The sequence below is a fragment of the Podarcis tiliguerta genome, assembly GCF_965153285.1.
Source record: "Podarcis tiliguerta genome assembly, chromosome: 16".
Taxonomy (NCBI): domain Eukaryota; kingdom Metazoa; phylum Chordata; class Lepidosauria; order Squamata; family Lacertidae; genus Podarcis; species Podarcis tiliguerta.
This window is the reverse complement of record NC_139549.1, coordinates 31,797,434-31,819,539: the sequence shown is the minus strand read 5'-3', so window position 1 is coordinate 31,819,539 and position 22,106 is coordinate 31,797,434. Positions and strand designations below refer to the sequence as shown.

The window sequence follows — 22,106 nt, the reverse complement described above, 5'->3', positions numbered from 1 at the left end:
TTTGCTTTTTTTCAGCTGAACACACTAGAAAACCACAACTACCTTACAGTAGGTTATCAACAATTCAAACTAAGCAGCAGCAGCAGCGGTATGTGAATGTGCAGGCTGTATAATGCAGTGTGTCACTGTGTCCATTCAAATGTGTTGACACTAGACACAATGCACCTACAACTTCAGCATTCTTCAACTCTGGTTCCCACACATTGCTGGACTGCAACACCCATCAGCCCAAACCAGCTTAGCCAATGGTCAGGGATGATGGGAGTTGTAATCCCACAACATCTGGGGACCCAAAGCTGAAGAACACCAAACTACGAGAGATCCCGGTAAGGCAGATGAACCCTAAAGAACAAGTCCTCTAGCAATTCACTTACGTTAAAATGTTTTTCAAGATCCCCCCCCCCCCCAATATGCAAAAATAAAGACTATACCTGATTAGGCTCAGGTACCTGAAAACAAAGACCATTCCTGGTCAAACAGGGATAGTTGCACACTATACAAAATTCAGGATTTTTCTTAAGTGGAGATTTAGCTCCTTCTATTTTCAAGCTTCCCTAGGTGGATAATACCGTTGCAACAAGTGCATTGGATAGTTGGTTCCAGGAGAGCACTGGCTCTGGTTCCAGTACAACATTCTAGCCACAAATAGCACCTGCCTAGGAAGCCTCTATAGAAAATGTCCCAACTTGACCATGTAGATCAAATCCTTGAAAGGCTATACGCTCCTAAAGACATAAGCAAAAAGAGCTAAGTATGTGGAAAACATCAAGCCTAGTTTGCCATCTGCAGTGTCAGACGTAATATAAACCAGCTTGCTTAAATTCAAACCATCATTTTATAATCTGACTTCTGCCCCGTCGCAAACCAAAGTTTGTCAATTTAGACTCATCAAACCAGTTAGGCTCTGTAAACCGTGATCTGACTGATGTTTGTGCCAAGCCTGTATGAAGTATATTAAAAAAGCTGTCTTTGCGTGAGTGAGGGGGCACCCCAGAAGCGAATCCAGAGCCAGTTCTTACATGTATCTATTAGCCAAGCATTGCTGCAAAGGACTATCTTGTGCTGATTTAAGTAGTCACCAGAGACTTCCTCTAGTAGCAGAACTTGAGTGTGAAAGCAGCATTAATACTTGCCTTGAAGTTCTGGTTTGAGAATTTCAGCAGTTAAGATTCCTTGGAGTTTAGGGGGTTGGGGGCAGGACAATGGGAGATGCATCTGAAGCACAGCCTTGTTAATTCAGGACATCTGTAGCTTATTTCCCCAACATTCCACATTTTCCCAGAAGTACACTCTCTATTCCACATACCTCAAACCGTAACAGATTTGAATAGCAAATAGCTTCAGCAGCTAGAAAACACACACATATACTAGCTGGCACTCACACATTCCAGGAAGGGAATGCTATAACTAGCTCAGGAAAGAAGGGCCACATTCTGTCCTCTAAAACTGGGCTGGCAGGTCAGCTTTTTCCCAAAATACTGCCACCCGCTCTGATTTTTCATCGCTGTTGCCAATATTAGCAAGAGGGATGCGGGTGGTGCTGTGAGTTAAACCACAGAGCCTAGGACTTGCCGATCAGAGGGTTGGCAGTTCGAATCCCTGTGACAGGGTGAGCTCCCGTTGCTCGGTCCCTGCTCCTGCCAACCTAGCAGTTTGAAAGCACTTCAAAGTGCAAGTAGATAAATAGGTACCACTCCAGTGGGAAGGTAAACGGCCTTTCCGTGCGCTGCTCTGGTTCGCCAGAAGCGGCTTAGTCATGCTGGCCACATGACCCAGAAGCTGTACGCCGGCTCCCTTGGCCAATAAAGCGAGATGAGCGCCGCAACCCCAGAGTCGGTCACAACCAGACCTAATGGTCAGGGGTCCCTTTACCCTTTACCATATTAGCATGATCTTCAAAAATAACATGCAGTGCCGGACTCAGACATGAGGAATGGGAGCTGCCACCCTCGTGACTGGAGGGGAGCATCCAAAGTTTGTTCTACTCAGAAAAGACCCATTAAAATCAATGGAGACTAATAATAATAATAATAATAATAATAATAATTTATACCCTGCCCATCTGGCTGGGTTTCCACAGCCACTCTGGGCAGCTCCCAACAGAATATTAAAAACATGATAAATTTGGCTCAATTGATTTCAGCTGGGCCTGCTCTTATCAAAAACAGTTGGACCCAACCCTATATTCCTGCAATAGCTATTATATTGTTGTTAGTTGCCTTGGATATCTTGCATGACAGAAAGGAAGGATATACGTGCTTTTATTCATACACATTTTATTTTAAAAGCAAGAGCTAGCACGAAAGACAAGGCATTTTTATTTATTTATTTAAGAGAGCTTTCCTTTCCTTTCTTTTAATCCCGCCTTTTTAGAAGTATCTACTCTGCCTGGATCCAGAGATGCCCTTAGATGGAGAAGTTCTGGTGAGCAGCTACTGTTCCACTTTCTGCAAGGGGTAGTGTTGGTGGCAAGTTGTGTAATGCACAGGGGATTCTGCGATGCTGACCTCTGGTTTCCCAGTCCTTTCTTTCTTGTGCAAGAATCTTGCGCTATGTCAGAAAGGGCCCTTCTGCCCGCAGAAGAGGCCCTTCTGCTGCTCACGGGCAGCTCTGGATCCAGCCCAACGTCAACCCGCAGAGAGCCTCTGAAAACAAGTGGTGTTAACTTCGCCGCAGACAAACAGCAACATGAGCCAGCCACGGAAATTTATAGCTTCAGTGTAAACTGTTTGGAATTATGTTTCAAGATCAATCTTATTACCAAAGGGAATTCTGAGTGCCTTGCGGGCAACGTAGCCACTAGTATCAAAGCCTAAGGGTGAAATATCCACAAGACATCACTGAAGGCTTTTGCAATTCAGAGATTATTGTATCCAATGTTGACCGCAGTGAATATTTGGCATATAAGCCAACCACATTGCCTGGACTGTTTTACAGCCATCATAAAAAACACCCCCCAAAAAACACAAGGGCAATGGAAGGGAGCAGCACTTTCAGAAGCTGCTCACATATTTCTACCCACTTTTGTCAAATGGTCACAAGCTAATCGGAACAGTCCCTTTATGCTGCGTTTTAAAAATATACCTGCTTTGCTGTCTTTCCCTCTTCGCAGAGCAGAGAAAACAGTTGGACATATAAGTGAAGCAAAGGAAAATCTGTGAGGACAGGGCCCATCTTGGGCTAGCTGAACCAAACTGGAGTTGGCACACTGCAGAATGGAAAAAGGTAAACTAAAGAAACCAGGAAAGCGAGACCTAACCATGTGCCTCCATGTAATGAGAACTCTACTTATCCCTTGTTACAGTAGTGGGGGGAGAGAAAGTGCAGAATGGACTTCGAAACAGGAGCAAATTAAAAGCAAGAAAGAAAAGAACATAAGCATTTGAAAGTGGGCAGAAATTTCCTATTTATGGGTGAACACAGATGTGGCTCAGCAGGAGAGCACATGGTTTGAATGAAAACTTCCCCAGGATTAATCCCCATCATCTTCCAGTTTGAAGGATGCCCTTTGCCAGGGTGGAAGAAAGGTTTCTGCTCAAGAGAAATGTTGCCAGTTGGAGTAGACAGCATGGCGGGTAGATGGAGCAATGGTGTTGACTCCGCAAATGACAGTTTCAGGTACTCACTGATGTCGGGAAAGGCAGGGCAGTGGAAGGGAATTTTTAGAAGCTGTACTGTATTTTTAGAGGCTCTTTAAAAATGCTGCTCTGTTTTGCCATTCCTTTATAAGCCACCTCAAATATTCTTGAATTATAAAAAGGCAAGCTGATTAAAAAAAAATCCGAAGAAGAAGAAAGAGGGACGAAGGAAGGCAAAAGAAAGAAAGAAAGAAAGAAAGAGGAAGGAAGGAAGGAAAGAAAGAGAAACAAGACTATTTATTACCCAACCTTGTCCAACAGATTGTGCACAGAGCAGGTATTTGTGGCTTTGTCATTGAGAAGGGACGAGCAGGAGCTAATCGTACCAAGACCACAAAGATCTGGTCAGGGCTGGCTCTGAATGATTGCAACAGAAAGAGGTCCAAACCGCCTGAACTTGTAGGGAGAGAAGGCTGCCCCAATTTCTGAACGGTGTCTGCCCTCCCTGCATGTCCTCCTCAGCCCCTGGTTCCAGGAGAGTGTTCATCTTCATTACAGAGAGACCAAGGGCAAATTAGCAAATCACAAAGATGCCCTATAGTAGTTATGATTCCACTGGGATTTGAAGATCATCGCTCTAAGCAGGAGACACTAGGAAATGTTTTAAATGAAAGCTTCTGCCTGACCTACCACGACTTGCGGCAGTCTGCAGCTGAATTCTAATGGTCCACTTTACTTGAAGCAGGGAGGAAGATTCTACTACGGATTGTTCTGACCTTCAAGCTATGACATTTATAAAAAGCATTCTCTCAAACCCATGCTCATGATTAACACGGCTCCATCACAAGCCACAGGTCCAGACAACAGAGTAAGGTGGCCATACAGAAGAGATCGGCACTCCAGAACCAAGGGGGAGGGCATGCAGTGCTAGCCAAACAAACAAAGCCATGTGCCTTCTGAATATCAAGCTACTACTGGGAAGACGAGGGAGAACAGGCATTCCCCACTCCGTCCAAAAGAATGAGTGACTGCTGCTTCCAAGGGGCAGAACCAGAGACCGTCCTTCTAAAGAAAAGAAAACGCACCTAAACTAAGCTACACTTCAAGCCAGGGTTGGCCAATGTGTTGCCATCTGAATGCTGTTGAACTACAGCTGCCATCTGTGATGAAAATGTTTTATAGATGGTATATTACACCCGTTAAACTTGCAGAAATGTATAAGGTAAGCAGTAAATGTTGGAAATGTAAAGAAAAAGAAGGAACATTTTACCATATGTGGTGGGAATGTAAAAAGGTTAAAAACTTCTGGGAAATGATATATAATGAAATGAGGAAACTGTTGAAATATACATTTATTTAAAAAACCAGAAGCATTTTTATTAGGCATTGTAGGAACTGATATAAATAGAAGTGATTGTAAGCTGTTTTTGTATGCAATGACGGCAGCACGAACTTTATTGGCACAAAAATGGAAGCAAGAAGAATTACTGACGAAAGAAGAGTGGAGGATGAAATTGATGGACTATGCAGAACTGGACAAATTAACGGCAAGAATCCGAAACTGGAGGGACCAGAGATTCACAGAAGATTGGCGTAAATTTACGGACTACATGAAAATTAATTGTGATGATTCGATTACATTTGTAGGTTTGCAGGAAGTTTTGTAAGGGGAATAATTTGAATTATTGCCTTATTGTATGAAAGGGATGATATCGGTTATGAGGTTAAAGGTAATATAAATTTAAGAAATGCAGGAGAAATCTTAAAGATGGGAGATCATCAGAGGAGCTGACGGAAGTCCAAAAGATTGTATAAGAGCTGGAAATTTGTAAAATGTATGACAATATAAATGTGTTTAAAACGAATAAAAAATTAAATATATATATAAAAAGAACTACAGCTGCCACCAACTCCAGCCATCATGGCTAACAGTAAAGGATGATGGGAGTTGCAGTCCAAGAATGTCTGGTGCCACGTTGTCTAAGCCAAAGGTTCTCAAGCTGCGATGGTGCAAAAGCTCCATTATCTACAGTAAGGTTGTGGAGCAGTCAGAAATATCTGCACTTGGTCTTGCACTCAATTTATTTTTTTCTGATGACAGAAATCAAAACCATTTTGAACAAGGGCCTGTGATATTCACGCACTGGTGCAGTCTACTAATTTCCCCTTAAATGTTTAAAAAGGAGCCCTTCTTAGCAGCCTGGCCCAAAGCCCATGATTTTCATAATACAGTGATGATATTGATGTTGATGCTAAAGAAAGAATAAGATCGTGGGTTTTTTTGCCTTCTTCCATTGCATTATAAGGCACCTTGACAGTTATTCAAATATGAGTTACGTATGTATTTTGATTTGTAGAATAAACAAACAAAAATGTTATTATGTGGTCTGCCAAGACCCCCAGCATTTTTTAAGTTGTCTGGAGAAAACAAATTATTCTCCTTCCATTTATAAGCCTGGGATTCACCGGTCAGCTATCCCACGGCAGGTCACAACACATGCCCACCAACTCAGTTTCACTAGTAATCTTTGTATAGTCAAAGCTCCACTACACACAAGTGATGCTCAAACACCAACCTATTGATTACTAACAGCTGCAGTATGCATTTACAACACACTGGAACACAAATCATGTTTTATTCAAACATAGGCTCACCCTTGACTTGTGCATCGACTCGCTTGCACAAAACTTACACAGAGGTTAGACTATGCCTGTTCTTTACTGAGTATCTGTTCCAATTTGGTTGGGGGGGGGTGTTATACGGTCATGAGCTCGGATCTTGATTTCATCCTGATTTGCTTGTACTGCTCATCGTTCATTCATCCAACACTTTTCAGAGGATTTTCCTAATCGCAAAACATCCATTAAAAACACACACAATAAAGTGGGTTTGCCACACCAGGGCAACAGAGCCTTTGAATCCACTGAAATTGCACAAGCCTGAGGTTCTGGTATGCACCTGAAATCCTACTGCAAAACACTGAGAGTCCAAAGGCTACCTATTTGAGGGGAAGCACTCTTATAACTACTTTTGAGAAACCAGAGTGCTATTTTGGGGAGGCAGAGCAGGAGGAGGACATGGTTTGTTTGGCATATTCTGAATACCCCCCTCTTTGGCTAGCAGCCATCCATCTTTGATACACTCTATTGAGCTGTCAAGAAATGGATATAGAAAGTAATTACTGCCCAGGGGAAGCTTCCTCTTCTTGTCAAAATACATATAGCGTATTTGAAGTAGTCAGCTATGCACTGTACACACATAAGAACGAACTGGCAAATGCACAACAGGGGAGCAACTTTGGGGGAGAGGGGGCGCATGCCAGCGGTGGGCAGGGCCAGAGTCAAAAGCAAGCAGAGCAGCAAGTGGGACCTTTAACTCTGTACAGTCAAAGCTATACACCCATCTCTCAATCAGCCATCCATGCAAGCAAGAGGCATTATCACAGTTCAAGAATGCATTCCTGTCATGCAAAAGCACTCAAGGAGGGTGAAAAGCAGGGACAGGGTGTGGCCTGGGAAATGTCTTGAAGGCCAGACAGAAAGGCCTGGAGGGCTGCATTTGGGCCTTGGACTTGAGGTTCCTCATCCCAGATACAGTGGTACCTCGGGTTACAGACGCTTCAGGTTACAGACGCTTCAGGTTACAGACTCCGCTAACCCAGAAATAGTACCTCGGATTAAGAACTTTGCTTCAGGATAAGAACAGAAATTGCATGGCGGCAGAACAGCAGCAGTGGGAGGCCCCATTAGCTAAAGTGGTGCTTCAGGTTAAGAACAGTTTCAGGTTAAGAACGGACCTCCAGAACGGATTAAGTTCTTAACCTGAGGTACCACTGTACACACCACAGACTCCTAACTATACCGTTAACACAATGCTTTGGTTCCTGAGGAGTTCAGCATCTTTGGCATCTTGTTTAAGAAGCGTTACAAAATACCGCTGAGGCCTACCTATCTTTCAATGCAACTGACATAAATGAATAAATAATAATAAATTTAATAAGGCCAGTTACTGCATTTGAAAGCTAACCAGAAGGCAGCTCGGCTGGCCTGAGGCAGCCCCAGTAGACAACAGGAATGCTGAAAGCAGAGCTGAACTAAGGTGGCCGAGCCCCAGAAATAATTGATTTACAGATCGGCAAAGGGCCAAAAGGATCGTCAAGCGGCACACACTTCAGCATCCACTCCCGTTTCTGTATTCCACCACAGAAAACAAAATGATATGATTTATGTTGGCCTGCACCGTGGGGCAGGGTTGGCAAGCAAAATGAAAACAAAATTCACATAAATTTGAAGCTTGCGGCAGCAAAGTCTTAGCAACACCCTCCATTTGGTTCAGCGGCAGGTTAACCCAGTGAGCGGGGAATGACATTAATTATACCATTTTAGAGTTAGGGGACGCGGGTGGCGCTGTGGGTTAAACAACAGAGCCTAGGACTTGCTGATCAGAAGGTTGGCGGTTCGAATCCCCGCAACGGGGTGAGCTCCCGTTGCTCGGTCCCTGCTCCTGCCAACCTAGCAGTTCGAAAGTACATCAGAGTGCAAGTAGATAAATAGGTACCGCTTCAGCAGGAAGGTAAATGGCGTTTTCGTGCGCTGCTCTGGTTCGACAGAAGTGGCTTAGTCATGCTGGCCACATGACCCAGAAGCTGTACACCGGTTCCCTCAGCCAATAAAGCAAGATGAGTGCCGCAACCCCAGAGTCGGCCACGACTGGACCTAATGGTCAGGGGTCCCTTTAACTTTATTAAGAGTTAGAATGAATCTTAGGGGCCACCTAATGCAACCCCACCTGCTCAGTGCATGGTGCCACCACAGCATCCCTGATACATGGTCATCCAGCCTCTGTTGACCCAAGATTTTTGCGCTCTAGCAGGGGATTCTTACATCCCTTTCAGGGCTACACAAACGCCTGGTGGATATGACAGTCCCACCACAACTCTGCACGATTAAGTGTGCCACAGAAGCTTGTAGAACAAACAGGGTATATTGATAAGAGGTTTAAGCATGTGCTTAGTTTGCTGGATCCAAAAAGCTAAGCAGCTGTACCGTTCGTAATATACATCCAAACAATGGGCAATTTCCTTCATTGCTATGATTTCACAGATCGGGGGGGAGGGGGGGAACGGGACGGGACGCTTTATGCCTCCTTCTAGAAAGGCTACTTCAAATCCAGGTTGAGGTCACCCTCTTGGGTTAATTAGAGCTCTGCCAGGTACCGCAGAGCTCACTAGCACTCTGTCTCTGCTTTCTCCCAGGACCGCATTCTATATTCATTAAGTGACTAATTCAGAAAGCCCCGCGAAGATCTACAGAACCATATGAAACGACACCTGAAGTGTGCTTGACTTAAGATCCACTCGGATTATTGGCAGTTCCCACTTGACACCTGGGATGTGCCATTTTACATTTCCAGGGAGCGACATCCTTGACTTCATCATTATCACCACATCTGTTTCTGCCTCTCGCTCCTTTCTCATTCAAGTTCTCCCCAGATGCCTGACCAGGTGAACAAAGCGAGCAGATTGCAGCCATTAGTTTGTAATAACTGTGAGATGGCACCGCGCTTCCTTCCTTATCCATGCCTACTCCTTTTAGTCATCTATGCAGCTTGCCTGGCAATCCCGTCTCCCTTCTCCACAACCGCACTGTAGCATGGCTAGGGAACCTCAAGCTCAGAGGGCAAATGTGGCCCTCCAGGCCTCCCTACCTGGCCCTCAGATCTCTCCCCAGGCCACACCTCCCCACTGGCTCTGTTTCTAACCCCATAGCGTTTTTGTCTGGCTGGACTATGTCCTGATAATGCCTCTGGCTTGCCTGGATGAAGAACAGAATGTGGTTTGTGAGGGCATGTAGAAACTAGCCTACTGAATAAAAGTAAAATGTACATTCATTGCCCAGTAAACCCATTAAAATTAAAATTGCCATGTACACCAGTTTCAATGGGGCTGGCTCTGAGTACAACTCAAGACTGCTACAACCCTAAATTCGTTCCTTAATAAAACAACACCACCATCACCACCACAATTTCTTCATTAAAAAGGGGGGGAAACAGAATAGGCTTTGCTCTGACACATACCCATGCTGCAAACATTTAGTGCTATCCATTATATGCACTCCATTGGCCCTTGCTTTTTCCTCCCCCTTTGCTGCCTTAGCTGTGAAGTTTTTATATACTTACTTCAAGTCTGCTGCTATTAAATTAAATCCATTGTAAAGGTGTCCTTCTAAGGCCACTTTCTTCAAGTAAGAGTAACTGTCCAGATCTGAAGTCAAAAAATTTGTCACAAGGGCACCTGCAAAGTGGGAGAAAAGGGGGAGGGTGTTAGATGCTGGTAGAATGCTTTCCAATGAGGAAAATGGACATTTTCCCCTCACTGGGCTAGCTCAACCAAGTAGCAGAAATGAATAAGCTTTCTGACTCACTGCAGTCAAGGACATAGCATGGAAACGGATTAACGTAAGTTTGATCAATTGTGTACCAGGCTCACCGTTAATAAGCGACCTTTATATGATCAATTCTTTTTTAAAGGCTTTTCAAATGTTTTATGCCCCCCTCTGAGACAAATTTCACAAATAATACCAACCCCATCAAAGCATCCTTTTATTTCCCGCAAGTCAGTAATGCTACACAATTAAGATCGTTGCAAATCTGCTGTAGCAGACCCACCACTTAATACCACCAATTAATAATGCGGTGGATCCTCTCCCGCTAACTGCCCTCAATTAAATATAGTGCACCCACCTCACAGTACACCAATTACATGAATTTCTACAATTTACCACAGATTATCTGGCGGGGGACTTGTGTGAGGGAAAACTTAATGATTTAGAGTCTCAGGCCGGAGCTGATCAAACAAACGAGAAATGTTTCATTAAACAAAAAGAAGTTTATGAAACAAAGCGGGTCAGGAAATGCGTTCTTTCAGGTTGAAGTTAACTTATTTTATTTAATTATGTCTCAGGCTTAAACATAATACTATAAGCACAACTCTTCTTCAGTTACTAAAAATCAGGTGCTACACTTCAGATGGTAAATGTTCTAGTTTCTAGAATAGAGGGTAAAATGTTCAACTCAGTTTCTGCCACTTAGATATTACAGTTAAATACTTTCAGCACCATACAGATTCCTTCACAGCTTAATCCTTTGGTTCATGAGGTCTTCCAAATGGTATCACAGACCCAGGGGATCCCCTCACTCCTTGTTACTGGTTTGGGAGTCTTCAGTACCCAGAAGAACTCTTCCCACCTGACTCTACTGAGACCCAGTGTAATGGTTCTAGGGATTGCTTGTGCGTAAGTTGCCTTTACTCATGGCTAGCTTGCATGGTTGAACCCTTTCTGACAGGGCAGCCTGTATTTCGTGGCTGCCTCAGTTGCTGGCAGAATCCGTCAATGGGCGTTTCTTAAACCGCTTCCAACATAAAAGCTGTTTGACGCCCAGTCTCCTCCCCCGTTGCCTGCGCGAAAGCTTTCTGCGCAAGGTGGGTGTGGGCAAAGGAGCACTTGTGCCCTCTCCGCTGGTCTCCTGCGAAGAGTCCGGGAGCCACCTCTCCGATTCCTCTATCTCCTCCCCTTCTCCACTGGTGTAACGCTGATTCCCTTCCCCAGTGGATGGGCTATCCCTCCTTCTACTAGGATCCTCTCCACCATCGTCCGGGAGCCTCCTCTCCGCCTCCCACTCCGATGGCAGTTCCCTGACACTCCCTAACTCCCAACTCCAACCAAGCCCTATTTCTTAACCTGAACCTTTGCCCCTCCTCAAAACCAAGCCCAACCTCTCATCTTAAATCCAGCCTTGTCTACCCCTCTCCCTCAGAAACTCCTTTTATACCCCCCCAAGTGCTGTTCCTCCCCACTCTGTGGCTAGCTGACTCCGTAGCCAAACAGAGAGAGGCTCCAGCCTACTCTGGAGGGGAGACTACATCACCAGACTGTGGTCTGGCTCTACTGTCCATCAGACAGTATTTCAAGCAATGCTGGGAACGCATAGCTAAACCCAGCTCACCAGGATGTGGGCAGGCATAATATATGCAGAAACGCTGAGAAACGCAATTAAGATATGCTCTATTTTCGGTACACATCACATTTTTAACGTGATCTTGCAAAAATTGCAATGGAGAACTGGGGCTAGAGAAAAGACTTTCTCCCTTTCTCTTAAGAGTAGAACTGGGGGGCGTCTCATGGAGCTGGTTATTGGAAGATTCAGGACAACCAGGAGTAAGTACCCCTTTACACAGAGTGTTGCTAAATGATTAAATTCTCTCCCACAAGATGTAGCGATGGCCACCAACTTGGTTGGCTTTAAAAGATGGTTAGACACTGTCAGGGAACTGCCATCGGCTCAGAGGTAAGAGGTAGAGGGAAGTTGTGTTACAGGGAGCCTCCGAAAATCTTGCGAAGCAGTTCCTCTTCTGGCGAGGAGGAAAGCCCCACCTCCAGTGGAGAAGAGGTGCGAGGACCAGAGGATGCTAGAGAGAGCCTTAACACCGCGCCTGAGCAAGCTGGAGAGGAGGGAAGCACATCCCTGCCATCACCCATCATGCGCAGTAGTAGAAGGCGCAAAGAGGGAAGGAGAAGGCTGGGGGTGACAAAACTTTTATGTTGGGGGAGGTACAAAAACAGACCACTCCTGGATTCTGCTAGCGATTGAGCCAGACATGAACTTATGACGCTCTTCACTGTAAATAGTTTGCACCAAAATAAAGCCTGTAAAAGACAAGTCGGAGTCCTGCCTGGTTACTCGTGAGCAACCGCAACAGCACCTGACAGACACATTCATGGAGGGCAAGCCTATCAGTTGCACTCAGGTCCTGCTTTGTGGGGGCTGGTCACTGTGAGAACAGGTTAATGGACGAGATGGGCCTTTGGCCTGATCCAGCAGCCACTTTCGATGTTAGAAGCCAGAAGCCTTGGCATTCTCTAAGTCCTACCGCCATGGTTACATATGGCAGGAACATTGGAAGCCGGCTAATACTGATCAGTCTATGTGCCGAATTCAACTAAATAGTTGCACTAGTGGGAGCCAGCGCAAACAGACCCATTAATGCAATAGGGTTCCCCTCCTTCTTCCTCCTGAGCCCCCCCCCAATCAGTTTGGGTGTGTGTGTGTCAGAAGCACCCCGAGAGCAGTGCTTGGAGGGAGGAGAGTAGAGATCGTTCCATCTAGGAAGCAGAAAGGTTTGCCCTGATGGAACCGTCACAGTCATGGGACATTGAATTCCATCCTGTATGTCCAACTAAATCAGGGCAGCCTAACTTTTCAAACCAAGCAACTTTGACACAGAATCTGTGGGCCATATACTGCCTTGTCGCGTGGGGGAGTGAGGCCAAAATTTGGTCCACACCTTGTGCTGCCTTCCCAAAGCTGGCAAAGGGAGGCACCAGGCTTTGGGAAGGAGGCGAGAGGCTCTGGACGGCTCCTGGAGCCTTGCCTCCACTTTCCCAAAGCTGGGAAACCACTAACCAGGCTTGGGAAAGGAGACAGAAGGACTCTAGGACTCTGTCAAAGCCTCACACCTATTTCACAAAGCCCAGCACCTCGCTTACCCAGCTTTGGGAAGGCAGAGCAAGGGCTTGGGGGGGGCATCAAATGTTGCCGAGGGCTGCAAAAGAAGGCCTTGAGGGTTGCATGCAGTGCTTGGGGTGTGCGTTGGACCACCCTGACCCAAATCCTTCTATTCCCTATTTCTAACTGGCAGTGGTTCTCTAGGAGCTCAGGAAAATGCTTTCCCCATTACCTGGTTTGTAACTGGAAATGCCAGATTCAGAACAGATTCAGTACCAATGAGTTACCAGCAAAGAAGAGGTTTCTGCCTAGTTTCAAACCTTTTGCACAGGAAACAAAGGTGATACCCACTATACTACCTAAACTGAAGCTTCAATCCTGCTTAAGCTTTAGGTATCCAAATATAGGGATAACCCAGCTTTCCAGAGGCCACTGAATTATTCCAAAACAATGGGTTCCCAAGACAGTTAAATGCTATTAACTGTTCTACCAAAATCCTGGCTGGCTGGAACACTAGCATTATCATCAATAGAAGCAACCTAGCAATTACAAGCCCCATCACTTTAATATGTAACATATCTAAGCATTTTCTGGCAACAGTTGGAAGCATAAGCCTATGGAAATAAAATTATTTTCAAAGTAGCAAGCAGGTTTTTAGAGCAGAATTTTTTAAGCAATTGTGTGTTGTGGTGGTGGTGGTGGTGGTTTGTTGTTGTTGTCGTTTTTAAGAGGAACAGCACCACTTTCAACTAACTTGATGTAACCCTGGGAGCTGATGCATGCCATTACCAAACATAAAATATGTGTATCCTAGTATTAGTAGTAGTAGTAGTAGTAGTATGTTGCTTTTCATCTATAGATTTCAGTGCAGCTCGCAACATAAAAATGCAAGCAGAAATTGGAATGTGACTTTGTAAACACTGCAAAGACTGAACAAAGGAAGATAAGAATTAACTCTCCCAGCACACCAGGTCCGAGACAATAATGATTATGAAGGACTAAACAAGCGAAATGGATTTTATATTTTTAAGAAATAACCGAGGCACTGTTGGTAAGGAGGCAATGATGGTCGGCTGTAAGAATGGACAACAACAAGTGAAGGATGAAATGGATATTAATGAAGAGATGATGTGGCTACAGGAGGAAAAGATGGACATATGCTTGCAACAGAAGCGGAGAACCTGATTTATTTTTTTTAAAAAAGAAATTGTATTAAATTGAAGTAATTCGGTTTGATTTGTAAAAAACATTGGAAAATTAATAAAAATAATTGGGGGGGGGACAACAACCATAAAATGCAAGCTAAAAACGCATAAGAAAAACAACTTTTCACTGCAAGCTAGCCCATAATGCTTGTGGCAGCAATACGGCATGAGTGCATTCCTATAATCAGTGATGGGAGTACCCCAAGCACACTGGAAGATGGAGGGAAAGAAGAACTGAGTTTGAAGTGAGCATATGAACAGTGGTACAGAGCACATGGTCTGCATGCATCAGCTCCCAGGTGCAATTTCTGTCATTTCCAGTTAAGCCACCCCTGGCAAGGGAGACCTGGGAAAGATCTCCGCCCCAGACTCTGGAGAGTTGCTACAAACATTGACAGTGAGCAGGGCCAGCTAGACCAACAATCTGTCTCCATACAAAGAGATCTTCTGGATCTATACTGGAGGGGCAGGGGGTTGAAAGAGAAGATTCTGGTTTAGTAAGGGAGAGGGAACACAGGAAGTTGCCTTACACAGAATCCATTCAGTGTTGACTCTGACTGGCAGCACCTCTCCAGGATTTCATTGGGGGCTCTCTCCCAGTCTAATTGGGAGATGCTGGGACCTTCTGTGTGCGAAGCAAGTGTTCTACCACTGAGTCATGGCTGTTCTAAGTATGGGAACACCGCAACAGAATATATGACTGTAGTAAGGGCAGTGCTGCTGCAGTTTGTGTGATTCACTGTCTACTGCAGGATTTACAGCTGAAGAATCTGCATATTAAGGGAGCTTCCAGGAATGTTCATGTAACCCAGTCACCTCTCGTTTCCATATACATACCTCTTCCTTTTGCATTCTTGTCTATCTTTGGCTGCATGTAGTTCGTCAGGGCTGCCAATTTACCTTTCTTGCTGATTCCAAGCCACGTCCCGCCTTCTTTTCCTTCCTCCATATCCAAACCTGCTAAAAACATTGGTTTTGTTTAGACAAGCCTACCCAAATACTTAGAATGGTTAATGTGTGTTTTAATCTGTTTTCAGTTTGCCGCTGTTTTTAATTTTTTGAATGCTTCAACTTACTGTTTTTCATTGCTTTTATTGAACATTTTATCATTTCATCTTTTTTGTAGATCGTGTTGAGGTTTGCTTGTTTGTTTTCCATTCAAGCAGTGTGCAAATTTTATGAAATTTCAAAAATACACAGTAGCAACAGTAATAAAGTAAGCAGAATTTTTTAAAAATCTAAAAGGTGTCTTTGGTCTCTGTTCAAGAGCTTCACTCTTTCATATCCTTCAACATTTCAGATGTGAAAACATGAGGGACATGCCCAGCTCCAGTGTTCCTTGGAAGAACACTGCCTGATTTGGCTCTCAGTGGGTTTTAAAGTGTCCCAGGAGGTAGGTTAGGGCTGAAAGATAGTGACTGGCCCAAGGTTACCTAGTGAAGAGTAATGGATGAGCAGAGATCTAAATCTGAGTTTTTGCCAGTCTTAGTCTGATACTCTAAGCCAGCCTTTCTCAACCGTGGATTCCCATATAGTGTTGGACTACAACTCCCTAGCTTCACTGCCCACTGGTTCTGCTAGCTACAGATGATGGGAGCTTTAGTCCAACAACATCTGGGGACCCATGGTTGAGAAAGGATGCTCTAATCCAAGGGTGAGGAACCCCAGGCCTGGGGACCAAATGCAGCCTTCAAGGCCTCTCTGTCTGTCTCTCTGTCTGTTCGGCAATCAGCCTTCAAGGCCTCTATCTCCTTTGGGACCCTTCTTAGGCCACACCTCCTACCCCCCCCCAGCCATATCCCTCACTGCCTCTGCATTCAGCCTTCCTTGAATTCTGCCTTTTCGCAAACATCTCCCATTATCCTGGAACATTGGTTATGCTGACTGCGGGTGATGGGTGTTCATGGAATCAAATAACTGTGGGAAGGGACACCAAGAGTTCTCTAGTCCAACCCCCTGCAATGCAGGAATCTCAACTAAAGCGTCAACGACAGACGGCCACCCAGCCTCTGCTTAAAAACCTCCAATAAAAGAGAGCCCACCACTTCTGGAAGGAGTTGGTTCCACTGTTGAACAGCTCTTATTGTCAGAAACTTCTTCCTGATGTTTAGTCGGAATCTCCTTTCTTGTAATTTGAATCCACTGGTTTGGGTCCTACCCTCTAGATATTTGAGTATAGCTATCGAAGGCTGATTGCCGAAAAATCGATGCTTTTGAATTATGGTGCTGGAGGAGACCTTTGAGAGTCCATTGGACTGCAAGAAGATCAAACCTATCCATTCTTAAGGAAATCAGCACTGAGTGCTCACTGGAAGGACAGATCCTGAAGCTGAGGCTCCAATCCTTTGGCCACCTCATGAGAAGAGAAGACTCCCTGGAAAAGACCCTGATGTTGGGAAAGATGGAGGGCACAAGGAGAAGGGGACGACAGAGGACGAGATGGTTGGACAGTGTTCTCGAAGCTACCAGCATGAGTTTGACCAAACTGCGGGAGGTGGTGGAGGACAGGGGTGGCTGGAGTGCTCTGGTCCATGGGGTCACAAAGAGTCGGACACGACTAAACGACAATAACAAATCCTGTCTCCTCTCAGTCTCTTCTTTTCCAGGCTAAACATACCCCACCTCCTTCAACCATTCATCATAAGGTTTGGTTTCCAGGCCCTTGATCACCTTACCTGCCCTCCGCTGCACACATTCCACATAGTCAATATCCATTTTAAATTGTGGCCTCCAGAAACAGCAACATCTGGAGACCTAATGGTTTCCCATCCCAGTGGTAGCTGTTCTGTTCTCTGCCAGCCTACTGCATTTCCATGCTGGTTGTGGAGGAAAGTGGGTTCCCCCATAGAATGATCCGTTCTTCCCTCCTTCCTCTGCCAGCTCTGCTCATTCATCCGCATGGAGTTCACTGTTGCCTATGGGCTACCAGGCAAGTAAATACTAGGCTGCATAAAGGCAAAAATGGTGCAAAACCATTTTACTGCACTTACTTTCCATACTGGCCCCCCACCGGCCCAGTATGTCTGGTTTTATTTGAGACAAAAAAGGCAGGTGTTATTAATTCAAAGGGTGTTATTCACACAAGAAATGAAACCTAGACCACTAACACCCTTGAGAATATTTCAAGGCACTATTGCCTCAAAAATGAAGAAAAAAGAAAAAAAGAAAAATAGGCAGGGAAAAGCTTAAACAGGGACAACAACAACACATCAAAAAGTGGGTTCAGCATCTCCCCACTTTGCTACAGCCTGGTGCCTGGTTAAAATTCAGATTTCAGCATCAAAGTGTACCACTCCACACACACACCCTTTGCATTTGTATAAAAATGGGGGTGGGGAAGTTTGCAGCATACCCTGCAAGAATTTGGAATGAGTGAGAGACTTTCAGAAAGTAAAAGGAACTGCAGTGCAGAGAGAGTGATTTATCCTTACAATTCTTCCTGCCAATGACAACAACATCAAGCATAAAAGAAAAATCTTTGCACCGTCAAAAGATTTTAAAGCTATGCTTTGCCTGCCTGTGTCTCATTTTTATTTATGTGCCTAGCGAGGCTTATGCTTCAGTTTGGCTAGGCAGAGAAAAGATGTTTTTGCTTTTCTTTGAAAGAGAGACAGAGCATTAAGTGAACAAAAAGGTTGGTTAACTTTTTAAAAAGTCACCAGGTAGAAGGTTGGTAGAGTCGCTTTCAGTAAATTGCAAACCGACAAAAGGCAAAGAACAACACACTTTCTCTTTAACCCCAAGCTATTAAAACTATTTTTGAAGACACTTGTCTCCTGGCCAAAACTGCAAGCTTGAAAAATGGGATCTCGGACCACATTTATGGGAGAGCAAAATGCATTTCTGTTACGATTTAACTATGGCTCAAATCACTCGATTTCAGGTGTCAAATTAAAACACTGTTGTGAAAGTTGTAAAAACAAAGACAAACCACCACAACCACCAGCAATAAAAGCAATATTTCAGAAGACCTCGCCTGTAATAAGAATGCAGGGGGCTTTCAGAGGCATCTGAAATATCTCATCACAGCCCAACTTACACATGATAGGTGCCCATTCCAAAACCCACTTCACATAGATTTACAGTCAAAAGCGAAGAGAGAGAAAAATTAGCATCAGCATGGCTTAGTGATTAAAGTTTTGGACTAGAACCTGGGAGACCTGGGTTCAAATCTCCCAGCTCAGCCTTGAAACTCACTGAGTGACCTTGGGACAGTCACCATCTCTTAGCTTTGCTTAGCCTATTTTACAGGGTTGCTGTGAGAATGAAAGGGGAGAGGGGAGACCATGTACATAAATGCAATATATGAATAATTACTCAAGGAGAGTGTTACGTACCGCTGAGGATCTCATTGCTGCCGTCCCAGAAGTCAGCTGATTTTGACGGTCTGTGATAAAATTCATCTCTGTTAGCTGCTAAGATAAGCCTGGAGGACAAGAACAGGAAAGCATGGTTGCCATGGGTAATATGAATAATGTTAGACATAGGAGCATTGTTGGCCCACCTAGTGGATGGTGGTACCTTGGTTCTCAAACGCCTTGGTACTCAAACAACCTGGACCACAAACACTGCAAACCCAGAAGCAAGTGTTCCAGTTTGTGAACTTTTTTCGGAAGCCGAACATGGTTCGTTTTAAGTGTTACGCTTCCGATTTGAGTGCCACACTTCTGTTTTGAGTGTTATGCTGAGGTCTGTCCATTTCTCCTATTTATTTTGCGTTTTTGTTTTTGCGGCTCTTTTTGTTTTTGTGACTGTGTGGAACCCAGTTCAGCTACTGATTGATTTATTGATTGTGGGACTGTAGTACATTGTTTATTGCTTTTGTTTTATGGATCCATGGTCTCGTTAGTAAAATTCATGTTAAATTGCTGTTTTAGGGGTTGTTTTTAAAAATCTGGAACGCATTAATCCATTTTGCATTACCTTCTATGGGAAAATGCGCCTTGGTTTTGGAACGCTTTGGTTTTGGAACGGACTTCCGGAATGGATTAAGTTTGAGAACCAAGGTACCACTGTATGCAAAATAAACAACAATAAAACCCCCACTGCATTTCCATCTAAAGACACTGCGCATGGCAATGGTCCAACAGCTTCTTATAAGAGGGAAACACTGCTAACCCATAAAGTCAGTCTATCATGGAGGAAGGACAGGACAACATGGACTGCCTCACATGCAGTGCTAAACCATGGCTTCTTGCCATGCAGACAAGCCTTAGTGAGACCCAGCAAAGAAAACCGTAGGTTATGAAGCTGGCTTGCTCAATCAAACATGTTGCATGTCAGGATGCCTGGTTTGCACTAATGTTAAGCCCCGCTTCTTTGAAATGGCAAAGGAACTTGGTAGAAAGTCTCCTCCTCTTGGGGAAGGGAGAGCACATACCTGATGCTTAGCTTGGGCTCAGTAAGGCTCATCCACGATACACTCAACTATGGCCTAGTGCTACATGTGAACTAGTCCTGTCCTTCCTGCTGGGCTCTTTAAGGTATGCTCACACAGTTTGCTCCATTGACAGTTGGCTGACGTGGATTGCAGGTAGTCTTTGCAAACAAAAGCTAAGCTATACTTGAACCCATGCAGCCTAGATGAAAGAGCTCTTACTGCTGCAAAACAACATTATCCAAAACCCTAAGAGTCATCAATCATGGACCACAGATATTTTGATGATGGAAACAGAGGCAACACTTGAGGAAGACGGGTGGTGGGTGGGGAGAAGTTGCCCCTAGGCTTGTGTGTCAAGTCTCCAGGTGTAATACAAGTGGGTGGGTGCAGGGGGACGGAGCCAATTTTGCTTTGTGATTTACTGGTTTGATTGTCAGATTTTACCACTTTTGAATTTTACAGGTACCTCGGGTTACAGACACTTCAGGTTACAGACTCCGCTAACCCAGAAATAGTACCTCGGGTTAAGAACTTTGCTTCAGGATGAGAACAGAAATTGTGCTCTGGTGGCGCGGCAGCAGCAGGAGGCCCCATTAGCTAAAGTGGTGCTTCAGGTTAAGAACAGTTTCAGGTTAAAACAGACCTCCGGAACAAATTAAGTTCTTAACCCAAGGGGGCCCCTGACCATTAGGTCCAATCGTGGCCGACTCTGGGGTTGCAGCACTCATCTTGCTTTATTGGGAGCCAGTGTACAGCTTCCAGGTCATGTGGCCAGCATGACTAAGCCGCTTCTGGTGAACCAGAGCAGTGCACGGAAACGTCGTTTACCTTCCCGCCAGAGCAGTACCTATTTATCTACTTGCACTTTGACGTGCTTTCGAACTGCTAGGTTGGCAGGAGCAGGGACTGAGCAAAGGGAGCTCACTCCGTCGCGGGGATTCGAACCACCAACCTTCTGATCGGCAAGTCCTAGCCTCTGTGGTTTAACCCACAGCGCCACCTGCGTCCCTAACCCAAGGTACCACTGTATAAATAAGTGATTATTCTTTAGGAGCACCTTTATCATCCTCTGGCTAGTTGATTGGTTCTACACAATGAATGACTATTCCTGTTAACAAACGAAATGGCCTGTGTTCAGTGCGTAAGTACTAAAAGGCAGGTGTGCACACACAGAGATACAGACAGACAGACAGAGACAAGAGACAGACAGAGAAAAGATAGCATTTATTTGAAAGACAGGCATTCCAACTAGCTGCTTCAGGTGGGAAGCAGCAAAGAAGAAGAAGGAGTTTGGATTTGATATCCCGCCTTTCACTCCCCTTCAGGAGTCTCAAAGCGGCTAACAATCTCCTTTCCCTTCCTCCCTCACAACAAACACTCTGGGAGGTGAGTGGGGCTGAGAGACTTCAGAGAAGTGTGAGTGGCCCAAGGTCACCCAGCAGCTGCATGTGGAGGTGCGGAGATGCGAACCCGGTTCACCAGATTATGAGTCTACTGCTCTTAACCACTACACCACACTGGCTATATTCAGCTGGGATCTGTTGCTATTTGGCTCCTCTCCGCCCAGAACTGCCACCTCCCCATGCTACTAGCTCATTAACATGGAACACAGGTGCAAGCTCTCTCCACACATGTACCACACGTGAAAGATTGTGTGCACTGGTTGATTTGTACAAATGCTGAATGTTGCCTGTACCCAACCCAACGAGTGTGCAGTTCATCTACCCACAGACACAGATTGTACTCTTGCTGAATGTACCATATGAGCTCCCATTATGCAGTTTCCCTACGGAACAAGACCTGAAGCAAGAGAGGTATCGACAAGGGCAGTCTTCTCCAACTTGGTGACCTCTTGATGTTCTTGAACTCCATCAGTCCTGACCTGCATGACCACCTGGTGGTCCACGGATGATGGGAGCTCAGGCCCAACAGCATCTGGAGCACCATGGGTTCCCCATCCTTGCATTAGGGGGTTGGAGGATGTGACTTATAAGCAGGCACAACTCCGCTCCTAAGCACTTGGTGAATAAAAGGAGGTCTTTTAATAGGAAGAGAGACTGGGAGAGGTTGTGTGGCAATTCAATATGCAGCTGAACCCATAAGACATCTAGAGTCAGGCAGAAGGGTCATTTCTCTTGTAGACATACAGAAACACAATTTTTTGAATTCAGAAACCAAGGAAGAGGATAGCATAAGAGCAGTCGATATGGGCAGCAATCCTCCAAGGAGCACAGAATCCATATATTTCAGCTCTTTGAGCTCCAAGTTTCACTCAACTACTAAAGCAAAGAAGGATGCTTTGGGTATTTGCTTTTGGAGTTCATTCGAATGCCCACTGGAAGAGCAGTCTCACCGTTATTGATGGAGCAGATCTAAAAAGTTCAGGAAGCCACAAGCCACTCCTTTGAATAAAGGCACAAAACATAATAAAAAGTCCC

At 44.9% G+C, this 22,106-nt stretch overlaps 1 protein-coding gene across 4 annotated transcripts in view; it reads right to left on the bottom strand.

Annotated features, from left to right (window-relative positions):
- Window positions 1–22,106, bottom strand: part of TANGO2 (transport and golgi organization 2 homolog) — a 94,684-nt gene that overhangs the window by 30,370 nt on the left and 42,208 nt on the right. For 2 of the 4 annotated variants that reach the window (XM_083418381.1, XM_083418382.1), the window contains exons 3-5: window positions 18,626–18,714; window positions 15,126–15,248; window positions 9,757–9,871 (exon numbers count right to left, since the gene is read on the bottom strand). In XM_083418381.1, the coding sequence (XP_083274507.1) occupies window positions 9,757–9,871; window positions 15,126–15,248; window positions 18,626–18,714 (327 nt within the window). The remainder of the gene's footprint in view (window positions 1–9,756; window positions 9,872–15,125; window positions 15,249–18,625; window positions 18,715–22,106) is intronic. The other 2 variants (XM_083418383.1, XM_083418384.1) reach the window with 1 other exon arrangement.